The sequence below is a fragment of the Ctenopharyngodon idella genome, chromosome 6 (genome assembly GCF_019924925.1).
Source record: "Ctenopharyngodon idella isolate HZGC_01 chromosome 6, HZGC01, whole genome shotgun sequence".
NCBI classification, from domain to species: domain Eukaryota; kingdom Metazoa; phylum Chordata; class Actinopteri; order Cypriniformes; family Xenocyprididae; genus Ctenopharyngodon; species Ctenopharyngodon idella.
Window position 1 is genome coordinate 27,274,305 of NC_067225.1, and position 27,224 is coordinate 27,301,528.

The 27,224-nt window shown below is 35.7% G+C and overlaps 1 protein-coding gene across 1 annotated transcript in view; it reads left to right on the top strand.

Annotated features, from left to right (window-relative positions):
* LOC127514704 (contactin-4) overlaps positions 1-27,224 on the top strand; it is a 105,177-nt gene that overhangs the window by 51,996 nt on the left and 25,957 nt on the right. Inside the window, exons 2-11 of the mRNA XM_051897802.1 lie at positions 7,843-7,990; positions 12,653-12,779; positions 13,659-13,834; positions 15,907-16,002; positions 19,247-19,450; positions 20,800-20,902; positions 22,305-22,489; positions 23,077-23,219; positions 23,392-23,521; positions 26,624-26,774. Coding sequence (XP_051753762.1) covers positions 7,930-7,990; positions 12,653-12,779; positions 13,659-13,834; positions 15,907-16,002; positions 19,247-19,450; positions 20,800-20,902; positions 22,305-22,489; positions 23,077-23,219; positions 23,392-23,521; positions 26,624-26,774 — 1,376 coding nt within the window. The 5' untranslated portion in view covers positions 7,843-7,929. The remainder of the gene's footprint in view (positions 1-7,842; positions 7,991-12,652; positions 12,780-13,658; positions 13,835-15,906; positions 16,003-19,246; positions 19,451-20,799; positions 20,903-22,304; positions 22,490-23,076; positions 23,220-23,391; positions 23,522-26,623; positions 26,775-27,224) is intronic.

Below are 27,224 nucleotides of genomic sequence, written 5' to 3' on the forward strand. Positions count from 1 at the left end.
ATAACTCTTTAGTTTGTTATTGCATTGTTTGGCATTGTTATTGACCTCTAAATGGCCAAATATCAGCCAAAATAACGGTCCATAACAGCCTTTGAAAAGAATAGTGCAAATATGCATTGATTAAGCTGCTGTATCTTTAAGCACTTGAAAAACAGTTTATCAAACCCTTTTTATGCTTTTTGTATAATTTGTGAAATTTTAGAGCCTCTAAAACTGTATTATTTAGCGTGGCACACAGAATGGAGCAGGTTGTGGGGCAATGAGCTGGCAGATTGTGTATGGTTGAGGCTGATAGCTGGTTGGTTGGTTTGATGGAAGCTGTCTCACTGAAGCCCATGTTGAGATTCTGTTCACATCGGCTAAGCCCAGCCGGCGTTTCTGCCTCTGGCTTCTGCAGGCTGGTGTGAAGCTCACAAAGACTCTTTGAGGACTCAATCTGCAGTCAGATTCCCTGTGATTTATCTAATGCTGTAAATGAAGGTGGATGCTGGATTTTTATCAGGCCAGTGCGAGTTAAGGAAGCATACGTCATGACTTATTGAGGAGTGCTACAATTCAGGGTTTAGGCAGCATTTGACATGTCTGGATATTTGGATAGGCTTTTAATTTTTTTTGTATGAGCATATTGAAATTTTTGCAAAAATATGTGAATTGCTACCAGTCATTTTCCATTTTCTATATCCTCCTGAGACCTAGGCATAGACTTTTTTTCCTCTGAGGACATTATATTTTAGCAAATTGTGGTCAGGATGTCCTGTAAAGAGCACATTCAGGGCTTTCTAGAAATACCAAATGTTTGGAGGTTTCACCATGACTCCCTCTCCTTGGTCTTTAAAAATGACTGACATTGACTGAATGATCAAATTTAACACTCCTTATGGAAATATGATAATATTTTGTAAAAATCTGACCAATTTTCAAATTGTTTGTCATAAATAAACATCTCAGGAAAACATACATGTCCTCTGTAGAAGACACCAGGACTTAAAACATGTTTATCAGGCATTTTGGAGAGACAAAACAAAATAAATTATATATCAATATTCCTATGAAATATGAGATATTCTTATGAAAATGTTGCCAAGTTATTACCCCCATTATTACACTTCTTTTTTTTTTCATTACATGTTGCCACAAGAACTCGTTAATGTTCAAATTAGATACAATGTATAGATACATTGTATAGATTGCGACTTTATGGCCATTTTACACACATTGCATAAAGTAAAATATATCAAATCATTCTGTTATATCCTTCATAACATAGTTGAGAATCATCTTTATACAAAGTTTGGTTAAAAATAGCCTTAAACCTAAAAAATTATTAGTAAATAAAAGAAAAACATTGTTTTGTGGTTTTCAGGAAGTTAAAGGAAATATCTTAAATTATTTTTAGATATTAATAAAAACAGTATTATTGCAAATGTATTATTGCTCTTATACAGCAGTTCTCTAAACAAGTAGTTAGAATATTGAACAGTATTATTAGACACAATATTAGAATACACAATATTAGGCACAATATTGCCAGATCCAGCTAGTTTTGCATTATGCATATTTTTGAATGTTTTAATTTAACTTTGCTCAAATGAACAAAATGACTTGAATTAAGATTAGTTACATTTGCTAAATGAGATTCAAAGACCCAGGTGACTAAAATCTTCCCATCAAAAATTGTGCATCTTTATGTTGGCATTTTGTTTCTGAATGAATCAACATGTTTTGTTTGAGTGAATGATTCAGTGACTCGATCATAAAGAAAGTCACTCTCCTGAATGAATCAGCATGTTGTAACAAATCAGTTAAAAGATTAGTGACTCCCTCAAGACAAGACACTTGTCACCACCTATGTAACCTGCAAAAAGAGCCGAAAAAATATATATATAAATATATATTTGTTTATATAAGTAAATATATGCACACACTGTGTGTACCATTACTATTACTACTACTACTAATAATATGTAAGGCCACTACAGCCTTTAAAAATGAGTAATCTGTGTTCATTGTCAGACTTGGAGCAAGTATTCTTACACAGGTTTGACACCATTGTCATCAGAGAAGCCTTTTTCCTCATACAGCTGTTCATTTAGCTACAAAGTCATGAAGTATTCCTTCCGGATCACATTACACTGTGGTGTCCCATCTTTTTCAGCACTCTCGCCCACCATTTCTCCATTTTTTCAATAAGATTTAAACTAGCTCCGCATTTATCGCTCTGGACACAGGCAGCATAGTCATGATAATTCTCATCCCATTTCATAATGTCTGCTATGCAATCTCTTCATCTGCCGCCAGTGGAAAGGGGGAAGCACATTATCTATGGCAGAGTATTATAAGAGATTATCCCTGACAGATCTTTTCCCTTGCAGGCACCATTAACCAGGCTTCGGCCCACTTGATATTTCTACCACCTGTGACCGTCATCCGCTGGGCAGAAGAATTATTGCCATTGTATTTTTTCCCTGCTCTATAAATTAATCATGTAAGGAACTACTCTGAATCCGGTTGGACAGTGACCAAGAAACTCCCTCCCGCCTTCCCCAAAGATGCCAGAGACATCATGCATCATTAAAACATGCGATGCCATTTGACACAGAGATAATGCTCACGGTTGCCCCAGTATATGGTTTGAAGCATATTATCATGCTTTAGACAGAAACAGGAAGTTTTTTTGTGACTTTGGAATGTACGAGAAGCCCGGATGGATGACAAAAAGCGAGCTGACCTCTCTCTGAAGCGAGCGGGGACTGCTGACGAGACTGAAACATAAATTAGCATTGATCATTTTTGCTCAACATGCCACATTAATGATTTGAGCCTTACAGGGCTTGTTAGACATCTTGTGGAAATAGATTATAATGGTCTTACTAGCTGTCCCAGAAGTCCAGCAACTCTCGATTGTTTTACAAAAGGCACATGGTTCTCGGTACATTCAAGGACAACATTTTTAGAGTCATTAATGTTGTATTCCTCTAGGGACTTTTTTAACGTAAGGAAGTGTATTAATGCTGGCGGATCTTCAACCTTTTTTCGAGTGCCTTAAAATAGGTGTCATTTGTACGTAAACTTTTACCCTCATTTTAAATTATGATAAAGCAGAGTAGCATGTATATTAGTTATCTAATTCGAGCGTATTAAACACACCTCAAAGGACGGTGGTGCAGGGAAGTAGGATTGAATGAATTGATCTGAAGAAGTACAAATACGTGTAGCATGCAGGGAATCAAATGTGCAGGTCAAATTAAGATCTTCCCCCATTGCGCATCTATAGTTTCATCCTTCATTTCGCATACTCACCGGTTATAGATCACCCTCATGCATCTCATAAGGAAAGACATCAAACAAATATCCGGCTATTGACCTGTCCTCCCAGACTTGATTGAGACTCATAGCGGGCTGCAGGAGCAGAATGACAAACAAAGGAGGCAGGAGGTTAAAAAAATGGAAACCAAATCGATAGAGATGACTGAAATGACGAAGGACTTGAAGGTCAGAGCTCGTGGTCCCTTAGAGTAGATAATACATGAACATAATCAATCTCGTCTAATTTAATCTCTCCCCCCATCTCAGACCTGATCTGCACTCATTTTTTCCCTTCGATGGTCAGGTCTTTTCATTTTCTGCCCAACGACTGAGCTGCTCTTGATATTACATTGCCGCATCAAAGAAGTTAGTTTAGCAATACCGATACATGAAGACTACTGGTGCTTCATATGCTAATTATTTAGAATAATATTGATGCTTTGAAACAATACTGATTCTTTGAAAAGATATTGATGATTCAGCACAATGCCAATGCTGATGCTTCAGAACTATATTGGAACTTCAGAATGATACTATCACTTCTGAATAGTTCTGATGCTTCAAAGCAATATTGTTTCAAAACAGATTCAATGCTTCAAAGCAGTATTGAAACTTCAAAGAAAATCTGATGTCTCAGAACAGCAGTGATCATTCAAAACAGATTTGACGCTTCAAAGCAATAATGATGCTTCAAAGCAATTCTGATGTCAAACCAATGTTGATTGTTTTAAGGCAATACTGACATTTCAAAACAATGTTGTTGCTTAAAAGCGACGTTCTCAGGACCTTGCGCAACGTTCCCTATAAGTTCTCTAAAGGTGAAGAAAATTCTGAATCTTTACAGAACATTCGGGACGTTCCTAAAACGTCCTCTTTTGGTCATGAAAGTGCTGCAGTTTAAGGTTCCTTATATGACTTTAGGGGGACGTTCCATTTTGGAAATTTTATGTTAAAAAAAGAACATTACAAAGAGGACATTTGGGACATTAACAGAACGTTTCCACATGGTCCTCTGTTGGTCATTTAATAACGTTCCCGATATGAGTTTAGGGGGACGTTCTATTTTGGTTATTTTATGTTCGCTCGAGAACTTTACAAAGAGGACATTTGGGAAGTTACCAGAACATCCTATAGTAATAGTCCCCTAAACATTCCCAGAACGTCCTGAATGTTCCCTGAAGGTCCACCAAATAATGTCCCCCAAACGTCAAAAGAACTCCAAATCGTGACCGTCTCTGAACGTTCTGGGAACGTTCTGGGAACGTTACCAGGTGACAGGTTACCCCGCTAGAAATTTTACGTTCCCAGAACATTCTCAGAACGTCCCCACTGGTGTTAAGGACGTTGTCTAGTAACGTTCCCAGTACGTTCAGAGACGGTCATGATGTGGAGTTCTTTTAAGGTTTGGGGGACGTTATTTGGTGGTCCTTCAGGGAACATTCAGGACGTTCTGGGAATGTTTAGGGGACTATTACTATAGGACGTTCTGTTAACTTCCCAAATGTCCTCTTTGTAACATTCTTGCGCGACCTTGAACTGCAGCACTTTCACTACCAAAAGAGGACATTTTAGGAATGTCCCTAATGTTCTGTTAAGGTTCAGAATTTTCGTCACCTTTAGAGAACTTTTAGGGAACATTGCGCAAGGTCACGAGAACATTGCCTTCTACGTCGGTGTTTTATAGAAAATAATAAAGTTTGAAGTCACCGTTATGGAGGTGAATGTTTGCTTTAGATGGTCTCTTAATTCTTGATATTTTAATGTTAGATTTTCTGTGGCTGCTTTAACTGTGTTTCCAAAACATGTTTGTTACAGCAAAAATTGCAGGAGAAATTCTGATCAGATGAATTTGGTTATATAATGATTGTGATTCAATCATCATGGAGTGTCCTGATTCACTGATTCTCTCCAGAGACTAAACTCTGAGTGTGTTAATTGTTAGTTTTGCATTAATTAACAGTTAGTTTTTTTTTTAGTTTTTTTTTTTATTTATTTTTAATCAATTAGAGTTTTGAGCAGTGTCTTTTAGACTCACACAGACATCATGAATCAGCGTATTAACCTCAACAATGGTTACAATAAACAAACATATTTTTTTGTGACTTTAGTAGCTTGTTTTGTGAGGCTCAGAGTTAATCTGAAAATTTTGTCACCATTGTTGAGGTTCATACGCAGAATCTTGATGTCTGTGTGAGTCTACATGATCCTGTCTGAATAATTTCGGTACAATGATAAAAACTTTCAAAATATCAAAGCAGGACAGGATTTTGTGCATTATCATAGGATTACAACAACATGAAAGGAATACTATATTCTGAAATCAGTGAATAAGGCCATTGTATGATGATGAAATAAACAATGAACAACCAAATCCATTTGATCAGATTTTTCTTTTCTCACATTTTTTTTTTTTTTGTAACAAATGTGCTTCACAAACACACAATTACAACAATTGGAGTGTCTCTCACAGATGTTTCCATGGTTGCAAGGCACGCTCCCTGTGCAAGCAGGGGGTCACAGGCGCTGCATAATATCATTGCGCCTGCTGCACCCATGGTATTGCAGCAAAGTTCATGGATTATTACGCCGGAATGAGAGTATAGTTCCTAGCCATATCGGCTTAGAAAATCGCAACTTTTCATTTTCTGTCGGTCTTAGTACACGATGTAACTACAGAAGAGTCAAGTTTTAAATAGGAAAAATATTGAAAATCTTTGGTCATTTTTGAGCGAGATGTTAACGGTCTAATCAGATTCAATGAACTATGCTAAGCTATGCTAAAAGTGGTACCGCCATACCCGGAGATCGGCTGAATGGATTCAAAAACGATAAAACTCAACTGTTTAACTCTAGGGGAGTTGTAAAATGAGCCTATTTTCGAAAAAAGTGGAGTGTTCCTTTAAAGAAGAGGTTTCATAATAATCGTTTTTGTTTGTACAGCCACTTTTGTTAGTCAATTTAGCTCTAATTTTTAATTAAATTTTTTGACAAGGGCAGCAGGGACGTTCTGAGAACATTTCCAAATGAAATATGGTTCCCTAAACGTTCAGAGAACGTCCTGAATGTTCTGTGAATGTCCACCAAATAACGTCCCCCAAACCTTAAAAGAACTCCACATTGTGACCGTCTCTGAACGTACTGGGAACGTTACTAGGCAACGTCCTTAACACCAGTGGGGACGTTCTGAGAATGTTCTGGGAACGTAAAATTTCTAGTGGGGATATAATGGCTCGAAACTATAGTGATTCAAAACAGATCTGAAGCTTCAAAAAAAGTATGTTTCAAAACAGATTTGATACTTCCAAACAATGATGACACTTCAAAACAATATTGATGTTTAGTACAATGTTGATGCCTCAAAACTTAAAAATGATATTGCCACTTGTAAAAAGTACTGATGCTTCAAAGCAGTATTGTTTTAAAAAGGATGCTTCAAAAATACTTCAAATCAGATTTGATGCTTTAAAACAATGTTGATGCTTCAAAGCAAATCTCATGTTTTAAAACAATGCATATTCTTCCAAAACAATCCTGATGATTCAAAACAACACTGATGTTACAAAACAGATTTGATTCTTCAAAGCAATTCTGATGATTAGAAACAGTACTGACTAAACAATTTCGATCCTTTAAGGTTTGGTATTGCATTTGCAGAAAATAAGTAAAAGTCTGAATGTTAAACATGTATTATTTCTAATATATTCGGCTTATTCTAAATGTGATGTCCCTAATGTTCTTATATCGCTCATGAACCATAAGCTGTTCTGCACTCAGAAATGTTAAAAATATTACGCTCATTTGCTAGACATTTGTTACAGTTTGACACTTAAACCGCACGTCCCACCAGGACCCGTATTTGTAAAAGCCAAAGCGGTGGCGTTGACCCTCATAAATTAAAGTGGGTATTTGACAACTCTGATGTTCTTTAAAGAGTATTGAATTCCTGTGAGGTGGATGAATTGTACGCCGCCGTCTCGAAAAGAGGGAGGGCTGACGCCGTATAGCTTACTCCTCTATCATATTCACTGCCCTTTCAAAGTGTATCACCTCCCCTATCGAATCATAATCCTGTTCTGAGATACGGCGGGCTGAAAATGAAATATGTTTGCAGGTTTGTAAATGTATCACACGCTTTTTTTTCCCCAGTGTAAGTGTGTAGAACCAATACTTTTAGCACAATCCAAACATTGCCTTTGGCAGCTGAATATGTGTTCAGGTTTTGCTGCCGTAAGCCACTAAGGATTTTTTCATATCTCTCTTAGGCCCTCGCTCTCCCCTGTCTATCTGTCTCTCGCTCTCCGATTCCCTCGACTCCTGGGAGATATATTGAGGGTTTGCTCGGTATCCACACTGCAGTTGATCAGCTGTGAGCAGGCCCATAGGCATGGAATCCTGTCTGTCCTTATTTGGATGAATGAATTATTAATATTTCACTGGTTTATCTGAAGTTACAGCTCCTCTTGCTTGTGTTGTTTTGTTTTTCTAATCTTTTTTGTCTCTCTCTCTTTCTCCCTCTGTCCCTTGCTCATTCCGCAGCTAACAAAGCTGACTTTACATAGGAAGAACACGGCTTGCTTCTCTTGCAGTTGAATGGAAATAAAAGAGATTCTGTGACCTTGGAAGATGAAGATGTTGTTGCCATGGGAACTCTTAATCCTGCTGTCACTCAAGAGCTGCCTAGCAGGTACGATATCCCCCGAGTTGCCTTTGATAGCTCACCTGTTCTGCATAGTCCCCACTTCAGCAGAGTGAGTGGCTTTTCATGCCTCTGTCTAATCATTTTCACATTCCTCTAGAGACAGATGCATGCAGGGAACAAGCTCTCGTGGTTGCCCCAGCAGGACATGACACAGTTTCTGATTTTACTCTTCAGCAAGAACTTCACCCAACTTATTTTGGCACGCTTTGTTTGTTCATAACACACTAGCATAGGAAACTTTATTCATGTTTATGTAGCTTTGATGATTGTTCTGAAGCAGTTTGGTCTTGATTTTATATTGGACATTGAGTGGTGACCAGCCATCCAAAAATGCTATATATATATACTGTATATACAGTCAAAAAAAAATTTATTCAGACACCTTGAACATTTCATTCATTAATACAGTGTATTCATTATAGTTTAAAAAAATTGTAATAAAATATGACAAGATCTCAGAGTTAAACTGTGTCAGAAAAAAATAATCTTAATTATGTCATATAACAAAACATGGTCAGGTATCTGAAGAATTTTTGGTTCCAAATTTTTATCAATTTTACTTGTAGTCCACTGTATGAAGAATTTTTGGGTATAATATGTCACAGTTTACTTTATTTTGCTATCCTCACTTACATAAACTTGTTATCCATCTAAAAATATCTCAGATTTATTTGAGAAACAACACTGAATAACATTTTCCGGTAACATTTTACAGCAAGGTCTCATTTGTTAAAATACTGTAAGTTAATGCATTTGCTAACATAAACTAACAATGGGTAATATATTTTAGTAGCATTTATTAATATTTGTTAGTAGAAATACAGTTGTTTGTTCTTGTTAGTTCACCATGCATTAACTAATGTTAACAAATGAGACCTAATTGTAAAGTATTATTTACGAATTAATGAATATATAAGTGTATTTAGTCTCGCTGTGAAATCTGCCAGTGCAGTAAGAAATATACTCTTATTAAAGATACCATTCTCTGTAAAGTTTTAATATTGTATGCAGTGTTGGCTCTCAGATACATTTATCTTGTTTCAAGGATTTATAGATCAAGATGTCAACTTCAAAGGCTGTACATTTGTCTCAAAAAAAAAAAAAAAAAAAAAAAAAAACATGAACAAAAACAATGCAGGACAGAAATTACACTGGAAAAAAAATCTGTTCTTAAGTATTTAGGCAACAGTACATAATATATATATATATATATATTTTTTTTTTTTTTCAGAGATTGTATCTTCAATAAGAGTATTTTTTACTGCACTGGCAGATTTTTTAAAACAAATGAAGACTTTACTAAACCTAACTATGCACAATTATATTTTTAGTTGCATTTTATTATACAATGCATTTAGCATTGTTTTTTCTCTACCATCCACAATCAGAAAAACCTGCATCCCACCAGTTGAAGACCACTGTTTTACAGAATATTGATAGAGTTACATTGACATTACATTTTGCTATAGGGTTTGACAGACTTGAAATGACCTAAAACTCTCCACCATGTCCAATACATACAACAAGTTCATATTATTTCTCTTATGGTTTGTGCAACTCTCAGCACATACTGCACCGCTGTAAGGAAGAGGCCGTTGAAGAGGCAGGTGCCCTATTTAAACGAACCAATGTCCCCCGCTCAGTGCCAGTGCTCTAGTTATTGCCGTTGTTGTGCTACAGTAACTATGCCAACTCAAATGGGCATTTGCATTCAAGCCACAGGTGCTCTTTTGATTGCACAGCTTGATATTCAGAAAGCTTAGCTAGAGAGAAGGAAGTGCAGAGGCCAGACAGCCTCAGATGGAAGGGCAGCAGCTATTCAGCACAGAGGACCAGAGGAGACCAAACACACATACTGTATCTAACAACCTGCCATATCTCAGCTTTGAAGGCAGACTTTATTTAGGGATTTTTGTCTTTTTATTTTTAATCGTAGTATTGATGAAACGTGTGCGGTTAAGCTGTGTGGTAATTAACTGCAGTAAATTTCCGGTTGAAAGAAGTGGATTAGATCATGAAATAAATAAATCTCATGTAGCCTACACATATTCATTTAGGAAATAGGTTATATTGAGTGAGAGAATGAATAATAGTGATCTACCAAAGTGAAATAGTTATTTAACATTCAGATACTGAATATGAATGTAGTTAATATTTAAACAATAAATGGAGCTATAAGGATGTGGTTATAGTAATGAGCATAGGAAGTTATTAAACTCGGATGAATGTCCTGATGTTAAAGAATCCCTGCCTCTTCTAATTGTATCCATTGCATGTCTATATAAATTATTAATAACATTATGATTAGAAATAAAATGTATAAAATCATTTAAGCAAAAATTTCAATAGCATATTGAGACTATTTTCCAATATAAAACGCATGTCTTGTTACACAGTGGAACAGTCATTCTTGTCGAAACAATTCAGATGTTCAAATGAATGTTATTTATTTATTTAATAATTTAATTTAAAAAAATTTAAATAAACCGGAATGTACAATGTGCATTACCATTTAAAAGTTTGGGGTCTGTTCCCCCGAGAAACTTTGTGTTATTTGCGAGAGAACGTGAAGTTTCTCAGGGGAATGCAAAACATTTGTGACAGAATGCAAAAGCATTGACATATAGGGCCCTATTTTAACGATCTAAGCACATGGTCTAAAGCGCACGGTGCAAGTGCACTTAGGGCATGTCCGAATCCACTTTTGCTAGTTTAAGGATGGGAAAAATGGTCGGTGCGCCTGGCGCATGGTCTAAAAGGGTTGTCCCTACTCTCTTAATGAGTAACGGGTGTGTTTTGGGCGTAACGTGCAATAAACCAATCAGAGTCTCATCTCCCATTCCCTTTAAAAGCCAGTTGCACTCGCACCATGGCGGATTCGCTATTTACATGGCGGAATTTGCAAGTGGAAGAACTGAACACTTCCCTAGTGAGGAAACGGATTTGCTCGTGTGCGAGCAGACCATCTACGGGAAAAGCCGGATTCCACCAAAGCATTTTTATCTTTATGCACACAATAATAATCTTTTACATTGTAATCCTTTTATTTTTAATATTTGGCGTCCCTGTGTGTGTAATAAGCAGAGTGTACGCGCGTTGTGCACCCGCATATATTACGCGCTCTTTAAATAACAAAACAAATATTGTGCCATTGACTTTAGACCAGGTTTCAGTTGGTCAATGGCGCAGTCTATTTCAGTTGCCTCAAAATAGCAACACGCCAACAATGCACCTGAACACACCTCATTTTCAGACCAGCACGCCATAGAGTGCACAAATGGCCATAAATGCATTTGCTATTTAAACAACGTGGCGCAGGACATGAAAATGATAACTGTGTTGGGCTGAAACTAGCAAAAAACACTTGCGTCATGCCTGCCGCCACATTGCGCCGGGTGTATGATAGAGCCCCTAATTTTTCATAGCTCCCATGTCATATTTTTTTTACATCAACATGATGTCAACATGTCCCTTACATCAACATGTCCCTAAAGTATTAATTCCTTTAAAAAAAAAAAGAAAAAAAACCTTAATGACCCCAAACTTTTAAACACTAGTGCATATCCAAAGTGCGAACATTTGTTTGCATTTTGTTTTGTGATTATATCTTGTGATCGCACGTTGTAGAAAAGAAGTAGAGAACTGAAGTGTATGTCTGCTAGAGAACATTTATTGCTTTATTTTTAATGTTTACATTAAAAAAAAACAAAAAAAACCAAACAAACAGATTTCAGCAGAAGATCACCTCTCATTAAATTACCCACTATAATTAACTACTGTGAATAAATAGTCCTGCTTTAGATGCTTCTTTTGTATTATATTTATCCCTGTTTTAAATTATTCCATAAAAGGGGTGGGGGCAAAATCGTCCATGACAAAAAGTGATGGGGACGTGTCCTCACGGCAAATGACACCTAAATGTGGAATACTGTAAGTGTGCTACTCCTCGCTCTAAATGCTTCATTAATTCCCGTCGTTCAAAGGACACACAAAAGGGAAAGTGAAAAAGGTAGCATCTCCCCCAGCGTGAGGCAGGGCCCTCACCCCAGGCAAACACGCCTGGACACTTCCATTAGCTTGATGATGTGAGAGGGTAATTTTTTTTTGTCCTCGTCAAGGTTAGAGACCTGTAAAAAAGAATTTCATTCACTCAAAGAGAACAGGAAAAATCACCGGTGAGTTTTATTGGGAAAGGTTGAATGAGAAAGTGTACAGTAGAAAGCACAATTTCCCTATGAAGGGGCTGACATGTTTCTGAGAGCTTGTTTATTCATTTAAGAAATGATACATTTCACTAGAGTAATTACCACAACATGGGGTAATTAGGGAGGTGGATTGGTGTCTTGGCAGCAGTCAACCGAAACAACAGACCTAGCCACACTGCCATGCGTGTTACGGGCCTGCCAAAAGGAGGACGTCATGTTGATACGGTTTCTGCTACAAGAGGGGAAATGAAAGCTGTTCCTCTGGCACATGTTTACGTTGCAGATCTAATGAGCTCAGTGTGGGAAGTTGCTGAAAATAAATGAATAGCTCACATTAGAGATAATGTGGACCTGATGTGTTCACACCTGTTTTAAAATCCAGATTCATGTTCCAGATTGTGGATTATGAGCTGTTTGTAACTCTTCTTGTTCTTTCTCTTAGAGAGAATTATTCGACATGGTCCAGTGTTCACGCAAGAGCCCAGTGACAGTGTTTTCTCTTTAAGTGCAGACGACAACAAGATATTTATTAACTGCAAAGCCAAGGGAAGTCCAGAGCCACATTACAAGTATGACCATTTTCCACAATATCTTCTCAATATATAGTAGATTTCAAAAATCTGAGACCATATTGGAAATATAGATTGTTTTTTTTTTTTTGTTGTTGTTGTTGTTGTTTTTTCATTTACACCTGGAAATAAATAAAAATTTGAGGATTTTGAAATATTAAAACAAAGAACAAATTTGTGACATTGATTTTCCAAGGTCAGATTTTCTTTGCTCTTTGGAACATAATTAAATCATTTTTGAATGACCCAATTTTAACAAGAATTATGACAATTATTAAATTTTACTTTTCAGCTTTTGACTGAAATTGCAAATACTAGTAAATTAAAAATGATAAAAGTTAAATTTATGATGAAACGTTTTGTCACAAGTGTTTTCAGACTTTTGGACAGTGTTATTTTAATGTTTTTAATATACAATTATAGTATTCATTAATAATTTGCATTGGTATTTATATATATATATATATATATATATTTTTTTTTTTTTTTTTTCAATTTTATTTTAAGTTTTAGTGATTATGTTGTGTTTTGTCATTTTTTCAGTTTGTTTTTATATATTTTCATTTCATTTTTATCCATTTTTATTTCAGTATTTTTAGCACTTCAACCTATTTTATTTCAGTGAGAAAATTAGAAATTCTTCATTTTTATTTTTGTTTATTTTTTTTTATCTTTTTCTATTTTATTTGATTTTTTTATAATAGTTTTGTTAATTATAACATCACTGCTTTTGAGCACATTGATTTTTTTTTTTTTTTTTCTCTGAAGGAGCCGGATTAAAACAATTTATTTGAATGAAAAGTATTTGTATATTTTGAATGTCTAAATTTCTTCTCATCATCATTATCCTGTGCTCACTCCACCTATTTTCTTATTTAGTTGGAAATTCAACGGGAAAGATCTTGACATTGGCATGGACTTCAACTACAGTCTTGCTGAGGGAAACCTTTTGATCAGTAACCCTCAGGCAACTAAACACGGCGGTGTTTACCAGTGTATCGCCACTAATGCATTTGGAACCATTCTGAGCCGAGAGGCTAAAGTGGAGTTTGCATGTAAGTGCAAATTAAACCGTAAGTTTTGTATAAGTGAATGTTTGAAAATAGCTTTTGACAGTCTCCTCCACACATGATTACTTTTACTACGCTGTCTGTATATTTATCCTTTGGAAGCTTAATGTAATAGGTAAAATGGCGCTATATTATCTTTCATATTTCATGTTGTCATTTGGTCCATTAGTGGGTAAGATATACTTTCTTCCTGATGTGGCAGGCTTTTAAACTGACAACTACATTTTCACATCTGGAAGATTCCATCAGGAGATGTCCAGTGGTACTAAGTGAAATGCAGCCTGTCATGGAAAATTGAAAAAAGGACTTAAGTCAACAGATAATCATAGAAAGTCTGCCTCGATCATATTATGTGAACATATGAACACATTGTTCATTTGAAATTTCACAAGTAGATGTGTCTTTTAAAGGCTTGAGTGATGCAGAAAATTGTTGTAGGACTAATTGGTGGCGCTTCACTGGCAAAATTGGCATTCACAGAGTGGGGAAAAAGCATTTTCCCAATGATTTACCTTCTCACGTAACCAGCAATTCTGAAGTCTCTAGGAATCTTTATTTTCTCTTGACTTATAATGAGGAAAGCTTTTCATTATGTGATTTTACTTAGTTTTATTCATCTTTTTTCCTGTTTATGCATATGGCAGACACGTTCATCAAAAGCAACTTATATTGCATTAAAGGTATACAGGGAATCAAAGTCTTTACCTTGGCATTTCTAGCACCATTCTATAATGTTTAAGCTCCAAGATCGATTGTACTTTGTTAAAATTAAAATATAGATCTGACAATACATAATTAATTAACAGTTACCGTGACAACCACATATTTACAGAAATACACACATACACCGTGCCAGAAAGTGTTAGTTGCATTTCAAATAGCAAAGTATAAAGAGGAAGTATAAAAAAGTATAACAATTTTATTTATTTATTTTACCTGACTTGCAAATTCTTTTTTAAATTTAATGTTTTTTTCTTGGTTTATACATTAAAGTGTTAGTTCACCCAAAAATAAAAATTATCCCATGATTTACTCACCCTCAAGCCATCCTAGGTGTATATGACTCGGAGTTATATTAAATAATGTCCTGGCTCTCCTAAGCTTTATAATGTCAGTAAATAGAGGATGAGATTTTGAAGTCATCCATCATAAAAGATAACTACACGGCTCCGGGGGGTTAATAAAGGCCTTCTGAAGTGAAGCCATGCATTTGTGTAAGAAAAATATCCATATTGAAAACTTTAAAAACTACAATAATTAGCTTTGGCAGACGGCCGTTCACATCGATTTACAGCAAAAGAGTGAACTTTGACATGACACATGATGCGCTGATGAACGCAGAAGCGCAGAGGATAGACCCAAACAAAACACTGGTCACAAATTAGAAGTCTAAAACGAGAGTTTTTAAAGAGAAATGTTGGAGGATTTCAATATAAGAGAAGCGGAGCTTGAGTTTGTTGCACAGCCCTATTTGTTTGAACAGCGAGAGGCGTCAAAGCGTACGCTACATTGCGTAAGGGGTTACTCTTTTGGCGTAAGTCGACGTGCCTACCCCCCCACCCCCCGGATCCATGCGGTTATCTTTTATAATGGATGGTTGCATTTTTTTTGGGCTTCAAAATCTCATCCTTTATTTACTGCCATTATAAAGCTTAGGAAAGCCAGGACATTATTTAATATAACTCTGATCATATTCATCTGAAAGAAGAAAGTCATATACATCTAGTATGGCTTGAGGGTGAGTAAATCATGAGGTATTTTTCATTTTTGGGTGAACTACTAAATTCTAATATTTACTTTTTCTTGCAGTTTGTCCTTTGGTTACACAAAACACAACTCATTCCACACAGTCATATATTCATGAGGCTGGAGAACTGATATTTGAATAAACACCACAGCTTTAGCCCAGTGTGGGATGTCATTTTTGCCTGTCCCTTCCTGTGCTATAGAGTGGCATTTCTAAAGGTCCCTGCTCTGTGAGTCGTCTGTTGCATGTCAGAGCGATGACACTGCCTTTAATGAAAAGTAATGGCAATCCCATTATTTTGCTTTTGCAGACCTGCAGAATTTCAGCAGCAAGGCCAGAAGTCCAGTATTAGTGAGGGAAGGACAGGCTGTTGTGCTCCTGTGCGGTCCGCCACCCCACTTTGGAGGTACATTTTATTGTATTGTGTATGAATTTGAATGTTATTTTCAAATGTGCATCAGGTTTTTTGCATACAAATACGCAAAATCCCTATTCTTTGAAGTTAACGCTACTTTTCCATTTTCCAATAGAGACTTTCATACAAAGCAAGAGTGACAATTTCCAAAACCTGTTGACCTCTTTCCACAGCGTGTTTTTTTATCAGTTCTAGCACTATGTTTAGCCTGTGGAATAATGGCAAGCAAATCCAAGGTCAGGAATTCACAGCAAGTGGCAATTCAGTACTAGTCATGTCAAAGAAAACCTCATTCTGCTCTGCTCACTTAGTATGTATGGTACATGTTGGTTCAGATTGTGTCTTAATCATCTCATATTGTGAGCAAATCAAGCTTTCAAATGACCAGAGCACAAAGGCTCACTCTGGAGCTCCCGTTCTTGCATTCACACACCAGCCTCGTGGCATTTAGCTCCCCTTCCTCCTTCTTAATGGCACTTGTGCCCTTGTGGTCATTTGGAAAGGTTATTTTCTTAAGCCTTGGCCTTCTGTTGAAAGGTAATAAAGGCATGTGGTGGTTGGTTTAAAGCGACACGTCTCTTTATCCCCCAGTCCAGCTGTGCACCTCTTCTGTGTCTGTATACAGCTGATTAGCAGCCTCTCAAAGAGCCACACACGCATGCGGCAGAGGTGCAATTTCACGCCACCGCACTGGCATTCTGACATTCCGCCACATTTCCACTCGAATCAATGGCCTTAAGTGCCCCATACCTTCCCCACTCTCCACCACCACCTTCCATCTTCTATTTTCCTTCCCCTGTTCTCCCGCCACACCACCCTTGACTGTTTGCCACATTCTGTAATCCGAGGCTCTGTTGTATGGATAATGGTTCATGGGACTTTATACAATGGTTAGAGACTGCAGCTCTGTCCTGGAACTGATTTTTTGCGGGGCTGGAAGTGATTTTTACCATTCCCATTCATCCCAAAGGCAGGCGTGAAGGACCACCCAGAAAGTGCGCCATTGGAAATCTACCTTTTTTACTCTTGGGAATCAGTTTTTTATTTTTTTATAGAAAATAGAAATATGTCCGTCATGTATTTATGAAAATTTGGCATATATCAAAGGTTTTTGATATATGCCAAAAAAAAAATAAGTCTCTTAAGCTCAAAAATATTATCTTATGCTCACCAAGGCTGCATTTATTTGATTAAAATACAGTAAACACAGTAATGTTGTGAAATATTAAAACTGTTTTTTTTATTCTAATACATATTAAAATATAATTTATTTCTCTGATGGATTTTCAGCAGTCTCAAGTGTCCTAAAACCTTTTAGAAATCGTACAAATATGCTCATTATTATGTTAAATACAGTTGTGCTGCTTAATGTTTTTGTGAAAACCATGAGACATTTTTTTCAGGGTTCTTTGATGAATAGCAAGTTTAAAAGAACAGCATTTATTTGATGTAGAAAACATTACAATCTTTTGTACATTATATTTAATTAGAATTATAAATTAATAAAAGTGTTAAACTTACACTGTGTCTACACCGGACGCGAGTGGCGCGACATGTCAAAAGACAATAGAACCCATTATAATCCGTGATAATGTCTACAATGGATGCTTTCCAACGGTCGTCTTGTCACGTTCAGTGTAGACAGCTTTTAGCTGTTGCGGCGTGATGCGATAAAAGTTGCATCTGGTGTAGATATGGTGTTAGAGGCAATTTTGTTTGCTTATTTACTTCAGTATGACTATGTTAGTTCAATTACTGCTGGCTGTCTTCCAGTGTGGATTACTTGGAACATTAAACTGAACCATGTGAACTTTAGTGACGGCTCTACATTAATGTCCAATAACTACTACTTAAAGTAAAAATCAGCTATTTTTACTGCTAAATAGCTTTGTTCATTGGTCTACTGTCACATGACTTCAGATTAGTGGCTGTGAATTTGGTTCCTAAGAGACCAAAAGCCTTAAGCACAGTGTACAGTAATGACGAAAGGTCGCTCACCTTGTCACTACTCCATTTATGATGGTTTTAATTCAGCTTTTTCTATCTGGAAGCCAAATGGTTCTTTTTCCTTGGTACTGTAGATTTTTAGATATGCTGTTTGAACGTTAAATAGCCCTTATCAATCCACTTTTCAGCCACTCTAACCCCCTGTCTGCCCTCTAATAAATGCTGCTTAATTTGATGCTTTTATACAGTACTTTATTTCATACCACAGGCCTTGCTGTGTGCTCTTCCTATATTCATTTTTTCCCCTCTCTTCCTGTATTCCTGTCTCATTAAGAAAGAGTGAGAGGTGACATGAATGAATGGAGATAAAGAAAAAAATGAAAAGGCTATCAAGACAAAAGGAACTTACATCACAAAAAAATCTAAATGAATATGAAAAGCAAATTTAGTGAGTGAGCAGATTAAATTGAAGACATTCATTTGCTTTGTGTTGATTATAAAACATATTTGTTATTTTAGATGAATAACTGTAAATTATGAATAACGGTAAATTAGGTTTGTGCAAATTAAGAATGCCTTTAAAATCCTATATTATTAAAGGATATTCACATGACTATTGCATTTAGTGTAGTTTTTAATTTTACAGTTTTATAAAGTTGTCACAAACCGTCCAAAATGTTTGGACATTTTGTGGTCGCAAAATTGAAATGTGTTTTTTGTCTGTTTTAATTGTTTTAACAGTATCAAACTTATTTTTTGAGAAATATGTCATGTATTCTGCCTGTCTGACAATAATAGTGTAAAGTGAATAGTATTTTTATTTATTTTGTCTTAAAATGTGTTCAGAATGCTTTTCCTACACACACACACGCACACACAAATATTTATCTTACCTAATATCTCTGCATCACAGGATATCATCTTACATTTAATGTTGTGTTTATTTGCAATCATGAAAAGTAAAGACTTCAGATTTTATAGAGGTATTTGTAGATCCAGTATGTGACTTTTTTTTATGGAACGTAATTAGTTTTTGATTTAACTTTGTTATATAAAAACTTTTCCCACAGCTGAGCTCTAACAAGCTTCATCCGCAAATGGTTGAATTTATAAAAAAAATTACATTTAAAATAGTCTTCAAGTTTTGTATTCCATAAGACATCAAGCTGTACACTAAGTATGGCATGCAGGAGATTTTTATATACGTATTTTATATACATACATTTTTGAAAGTAAATTTCTTAAAAAAAAAAAAGTTAGTAATGACATCTGACAATTTTCTCCTCAGAAATCAGATATTCCTGGATATTTAATGGCCGCCCCAGCATTGCTGTTGGGGACAACCGACGCTTTGTGTCCCAGAGGACTGGAAACTTGTATATCGCTAAGGTAGAGACGTCAGACGTAGGCAACTACACATGTGTGGTGAGGAACGTGATGACCAACACGACGGTCTACAGTTCCCCAACTCCAGTGGTGTTACGTCGAGATGGTGAGTAGCCTGGAGGAACTGCTAACAGTGATGAATCAGTAGATTTGAGCATGACGGTGTTTGCTTTGCTGCCACTCAGAGACATAGCATTTGTGTGTTCATAGTCTCTGAGCTATGCTCATCCAACTGTGTGTATGTGTGTGTGTGTGTGTGTGTGTGTGTGTGTGTGTGTGTGTGTGAGAGGGAGAGAGAGAGAGAGAGAGAGACAGACAGGGAAGGAGAAAAATTTTTGCATTAAAAAACACGTACACCCTCTTTCTCACACACATACCCCGGGAGGCTCAACATCACCAGTCATTAGTGTCTGTTTAATATTCACCCAGACAAGGTATATGAAGTAGGGAGGAGAGGTTTTGAATATTTTGAGTTAATGTGAATATTGAATATTTTCATCTATGAATATTTTGGGCACAAGACCACTTCTGAACTCTTACTACTTTACTAATTCTTATTTCTTACTTTTCCTTGTGTTTGATCTACATTCCCTGCTGAAAAGACCATTTTAGGCCAGCATAAATTTACATGATTTTCTAGTCGGTGCTAGTCAATCAGCTGGTCCACCGTCGTGATATTTTTGCTAAAGTTGGTTGAATAAGATTTTGCTAAAGCTGTTTTTTTGCAAAAGACTGTTGGCTAAGCAATGTTAATCTCATCAAAATTAAAAAAAAAAAAAAAAAAACTAGCAAAAGTGTCAGTTGACGAAAGTTTTTAAATTTATTATTTATAGTATTTAAGAGTTCACAATTTATCTAATACAAGCACTATTTTCATGTTACATTTTGATTAAATATTTAAATTAACATGTTTTTTCATAAAATGTTACGTTTTCAAAAATTTGAAGCTTTAGTTTTCATTTTTCACAATATCATCAAAATATGTATTTTTGTTATTAATGTTTTCGCCAAAATGGGGGAATTATTTTTTTTACTTTTTTCCCCAAAATGTTTTTTTTTTCTACTAAAATTATATAAAAGTATAATTGTGAGTCAGATGCATATAACATGGCAAAATATGGAATATAAGTTTTCATAAGTTTTCTAATAAGTTTGCGTGACATTTTCATCAAAAGACAAATCTATGACAAAAAAAAAAAAAAAACAATTTGAAAAATGAATATTGTTGTTAACCTAGTTAAAAGCCTAGTGAGAACACCAGCATCCAAAGCACTACATATTCTGGTGGCCAGCCATTCTCTTTTCAGCAGGGTTTCTTGGCAAGCTGCATGTGTTGTGAACTTGTTTATATGCCTTGTTTGCACATCAAGTGATATACTATAAATAGTTTTATTTGAATTGAAGTGCATTGCTTTCACCCTAAAAGTCTTATGCTTGTTTATCCTTATTTTACAGCTGTGATGGGGGAATATGAGCCAAAGATTGAAGTCCAGTTTGAAAAAATGCTCCACGTTGCCAAAGGATCATCGGTTCGACTGGAGTGTTTCGCTTTAGGAAAGTAGGTCTCTACTTTACTAACAGATGGACTGCTTGCCCCCAGAGGGTTGCCTTGCTTAACTGGGGATTGCCACACTTGGCACATAGTACATCTTTGCAGTTTATTTAAGAGAAATGTCTCAGAAATCTACAGGATCCTTTAATCTTCGTGAAGTACTAGGAAGCAGATGGAGGGGGGCAGCCATTATTTTAAAAACAGCTGCAGACTGTGATCCAGGGTTGGGGCAGGGTTCTGGCTTTGGATTGTCCACAAGTAATGTGTTAAGAGATGCTGGGATACTGGAGGTCGATCAGGTACAGAACAGATTTGCTGCCAGGCCATGTATTTTAACATTTTATTTATTTATACATTTTCAAAGGTTTGGGGTCAGTCTGTTGTTTTAAAAGTTACAAATGTATGGAAACTTGTTTCCGCCACTGAATTGCGTGATATAAAGTTGCACTTGCAAGTTATAAAGTCAGAATTGTATGATATAAAGTCACAATTGCAAGTTATAAAGTCAGAACTGTGAGCATAAAATCAGAATTGTGAAATATAAACTCGCAATTTTGAGAAAAAAATATTTTTTTTCCCTCAGAATTGGACTTTATAACTCGCCACTGTGAGTTTACATCTCGCAATTCTGAGAAAAGAAGTCAGAATTGCACGTCTCACAAATGTGAGTTTATAACGCGCAATTGTTAGTTTATAACTCGCACTTCTGACTTTGTTTCTCGCAATAGACCCTTTTCACAGACTGTGATGAAGCATTTTAACAGTCATCAATATTGTAAATCCTGCAGAGTTTTTTATATTTTCATTTTTTTTTTAGTTACGTTAATTTATAACACTATACTTAATATTATATTACCATTGCAAATTACAAAACACTAGTTAACACTGCTGTGAGGGTGTTTCTAATACAGCAGCTATGGAAGTGATGGTAAAAATGACATCTTTCTCTCTTCTGACTGCCGTTATCAAACGCTCTCTATTTTTTTTTCTCTTTTTGAAAGTTATGAAAACACTAGTGTTGAGTTTTTCGTTTGCTATTTTTGCAAATGGAAACACAAAAAATATTTAATGAAGTCTCATTCACCGCTATAAAAGTTTACCCAACTACAATGACTTCCACTTCTGAGAAATCTGGAATTGTGAAAAGGGTCTATTGTGTTTATATCTAACGATTCTGAGAAAAGAAGTCACATATTAGAGATGTAAACATGCTAGGAATTGGGGAATATGTCATACTTTGTGAATGATGCATTATAATTGTGCAGGAATGGATGTTGAGTCACGTGTTATTCAAAAATGTTGACTAACTAGTAACATGTTCTGCTTTGGTGAATCATGTAAAGCCTTCATAGATCATCTCTGTGCAGTGTGTGATGTTAATATGGTCTCTTTTCTTGACTTTCCTCAGTCCAGTGCCTTCTATTTCCTGGAAGAGAGCGGACGGAAGCCCCTTCCCGGGAAAAATGAAGATAAATCACTCAAATGGTGTCCTAGAGATCCCATATTTCCGTCCAGAGGATTCTGGACTTTATGAATGTGTGGCCGAAAACTCCAAAGGACGCAGTATTGCAAAAGGACGTCTTGTTTTTCAAAGTAAGGTCAAATACTGACTAAATGGTCAGATAGTTATTTCAAAATACAGACTGGATGATAAATAGCCATTTTTTTTTAGAAATATTTAGACAGCTGTGTCCAAAACATTGTGTGCAGAGTATTTTTCACAATGTTAAAAGACCTTTTTTATCTCTCCTATCCATGCAGCATTTTGTCTGCCATCACGCCATTACCGCAGGAGAATCAATAAGAGAAATTTAAATTTTTAATGAGTCAGATAACGGATCACACAGCAACCTGTGGTAAATAATAAATAATGAAAGAATAGATTTTATTGTCAATTGTCAAGGCAAGACTAATTAGAATGGCTATAGTAGGTGTTGTTTAGTCTGCCCAGAATACCCACAATATATGCACTGCAACAGCGCTCTTCTACAAGACAGGAAGAATCATCTAGAATTAATGTGCACAGTGTAACCTCATTTTTTGGTGGTTTATAAAACACAATGCTTTCATCATTGTTGCAGTGCATTGCAAGGGAGAAAGTTCCGAGAGACAGACGTTGTGTTAAGGCAGGATGCAGACCTCTGCATTTGTTTTATTTTAGTTCATTGCTGTTCACGCAGATGTGGAACACCTGCAGTGGTCGCAGACTCTGTATGACGCAAACATGGCTATTGAGTCTGATCTTCACTGGGAGTGCAAGGCTAATGGAAAACCTCAACCTGTTTACAGATGGCTCAAGAATGGACAGCCTTTGGTCTCTCAGGTGATAATACTGACCGTCAGAATGACATCCCTCAACACGTTTTAACTTTTCAGTGAAATGCTAAGACATGAAATATGCTGTATATTTTGAAATGTGTATATATTTGAAATATTTTATATTTAATTTATTAGTCGTGTTTTCAATGTGTCCTGACAGTTGTGTTTATGCTCAGGACAGAATTCGTGTTGATGGTGGCAGGTTAACCATCTCCAACATAAACCTGATGGATTCTGGGATGTATCAGTGTTTGGCAGAGAATGATAACGGAGTCATATATGCTAGCGCTGAACTCAAAGTTGTGGGTAAGCAGCTTTCAATGTTATCAAATTAAATTCTGATTTTTCAGACCTGGAAAACTTTAATGGAATTTGGTATGTAGTGAATATATATATATATGTTTTCTAGTTATGTTCTGCTCCAAAATATTTAAAGGGATAGTTCACCCAAAAGTGAAAATTCTGTCATCATTTACTCACCCTCAAGTTGTTCCAAACCTGTATAAATTTCTTTGTTCTGCTGAACACAAAGGAAGATATTTTGAAGAATGTTTTGTAAACAAGCAGATCTTAACCCCATTGACTATTATAGTATTTTTTTTCCTACTATGGTAGTCAGTGGGGGGGGCGAGATCTGCAAGTACTTTTAGAAAACCAACAATCGGACTGATTTTTAAAGGTACACTACAGTGTAAAAAAATAAATCGTAAAAAAAATGGTCAATGACTGTCAGCTACGGCTGCCAAACAAAAAACTTCAAATTAACGTAAAATATTCTAATTTAAATAAATTGCAAAAAACTTGAACAGAAATTTAATAAACAGTCAAATGACTTTTAGCAACAGCTGCCAATGAAAGTCTGAAAAATAAATGTAAAATATTCTACTTTAAATAAAGTGCAAAACACTCTTACAGAAAAAACACTGTTGTTTTACAGATAGATCCTGAATTATTAACAAAACAGTGACTGTAAAATTTGAATCTCTTGTATTTAACCAGAAAAAACACACATGAATGAATTAATGTAACTATTTGTTACTGCCGCTGAAATAAAGCAACATGCAGCATAACATCAGTGTTTTCTGGCTCATCCTGGACTGAAGCACAGGCTCTACTCTTCAGCACAATGGTGACACACAAAACAGAAGATACAGAAACCCTTTAAATCCCAACAGAACATTAAACACTTGTTCTGTTGTTGCCAGTCATTTGAATCAAATCAGGAAATACCTGTAAAATAACAGTGTTTGTTAACATTTAAAGAAAATTTCTGTTAAAGTTTTTTGCACTTTATTTAAATTGGGATATTTTACTTTAATTTTATGGTCTTTGTTTGGCAGCCGCTGCTGCCAGTCATTGACCATTTTTTTAACGATTTTTTTAAAGTGAAGGTATTTGATTGTAATAATTCAGGAAATACATGTAAAATAACAGTGTTTTTCGGTTTATTTAAATTAGGATATTTGACTTTAATTCTACTGGGTTTTTTGGCTGCCATTCATTTGACCGTTTTATAATTAACTGTTTTGTTACTGTTTAATTACTGATTTTTTTTTGTAATTTTACATACATTTGTTTGTAATTTAAGAAAACAGAAAAAATACTGTATAAAAAATATAGTAAATTTTCTGTAAAAAAAAAAAGTGAATTATTGTAATTTTTCATTAATGTCATAATACTTAAAATAACAAGTTTTTTAAAAATATATAAGTAAAATAAATAAGTTGTTAATTTACATATGTTGTTTGTAATTTTACAGAGTTTTGAGTATAATTTAAAATAAAAGAAAATGACTGTAAAAAAAATCAGTTATTTTCCGTAAAATTAGGATTTTTTTTTTTTTTACAGTGTATGTAAATTTTTTCATTCAAAATTAACAAAATTTAAATAAGTAAAATCAATAAATCATCAATCCTTCTTAAATGTGTTTTCGTCTGACCCAGATTCACTATGGTAAGCCTATTATTAGTGTCTATATCTTAGACCACGCAGGAAATTGCATACATACGTCACTCGTCGATGCGTGTCTCATTATATCCGTAAATACAGAAAAGTTGCTCCACTTACTTTGCTGTGTGAATGGTGTGGGAGTGGCAAAGGTGAGTTGTCACTACGCGTGAGAAAAGTTGACATTGAGCACGCTAAATCTCAAACCTCTGGGGAATCACCCGTTTTACAAAAACGCCAAACAGAGGAGAGTCTGCTGGCAAAAAGAGAATGCGACAGAACTCGTAATAAACAAGAATCAACACTGGCTTGGCTTTACTGAGATCTGAGGGATTTGAAAAGTTGTAAAAGTGACATGGAAATGCCAATTTTTTTCACTTAACAGGTGAGTAAGGTATTTTATTGAACAGATAAATTGCCATATGTAGCTCTCTAACAGAGTTCATTGTAAAGCATTATTGTGAAGGGTTATTTCATTATGGTTATTTAGGGCTGTGCTGGAATTTATTTTAAAGGAAGTACCTTGTCTATTAATGGGTATAGCTACAGTAGCGTCTTCAGCTAGTCAACTTGAGATCCTTTCCATCTAAACTGGTTATATCTCTTAAGCCTAGTAGTGAATGTTTTATGAGCAGTAGGTTAACCATATTCATCCACACAGTTACGCAGAGCCGAAGCACAACCAAAACAACGTTCTTCCAACGCTATCTTACAACCAATTTATACGTTTTTTACAAGGGGGCTAATTCGTACAAATTCATACAACCTCACTTGTACGAATTCGTACAATTTGGGTGACAGGTAGGTTTAGGGGCGGGGTTAGGGGTAGGTAATTGGTAAGAATTCATACGAATTGGGCAACTTGTAAAATACGTACGATTTGGCAAAATTTGAGGTCGTACATGTACGAATTAGCCACCTCGTCAAATACGTATGAATTCGCCACCTCGTCAAATATGTACGAATTGCTGTGAGATCAGGTTGATTTTTTCACAAAATTGCTTATTAACTGCTACAAGTCCAAAGTTACATAGTGCACCTTTAAAAATCATATTAGTTATAGCAGTTATAGCATGAAATAAACATGAATGAACATCAGAGGTTATGTTGAAAGATACAGTACAACTTGTCTCATGTAATGACTCAGCATAATATAAAAACTGCCTTACTATATGTGCAATTTAAATGTTTACATACGACTCAGTTTTTATTTGAGTGTTGATTATTAAATAAATGTGATTAATTAATTGATTATTAAATAAACTTTTTTTTTTTGGTTTCAGTTTTCGACTAAATGAAAAGGTGTTTCATGTTTTGGTAAAAAAAAAAAATTAAATAATTTCAGTGCATCACTGATGAAAAGTCATGAAAATTAATTGGCCAAATCTGTGGGAACCCTGGTATTCAGTATTTATAATAGTGAAATATGTACCCTAAAATTGCATATCACATGTCTTTCAGCCTCACCTCCAGACTTCTCAAAAAACCCACTGAAGAAGAGCACACTGATCCAGAGAGGCGGAGAAGCTATCATCGAATGCCGGCCGCACGCGTCCCCCAGAGCTTCGTACTCTTGGAGGAAAGGCAACGACTTTCTGAAAGACAGCAAGAGGTACGGGTCAGCAGACTGGTCACTAATGAAAGGTGCGAAATGAGCCACTTGCACTCCTGTTGTCCCCAGAGCTTTAGGGTTTGTTTGCACCGCAGCAGTTCAGGGTTGTGGGGAAACGTCTTTGAGGCCATTCACACAGGACGCTTTCTTGCATGCATCTGCCCAGTAATAGTTTTCAAATTATTATTACATTTATGCTATAATACCCAATAAATTTGAAATCTCTCATTTTCCCATGTTGGTAAAACGCCTCAAAGCTTATGGACAAGGGCAAAAACCCCAATTTTGATTTTATGGGATTTAAAATGACAAAATAATACAAAAATAAATTTGGGTGCTTTAGTGGAATCCAGTTGTGCTCATTATATGTATGTTGCAGATAAAAAATGGAAAGAAAGAAAAAAAAACGCAAAATTAACATTACTTCCCATAGAAATAACAGTGTAACAT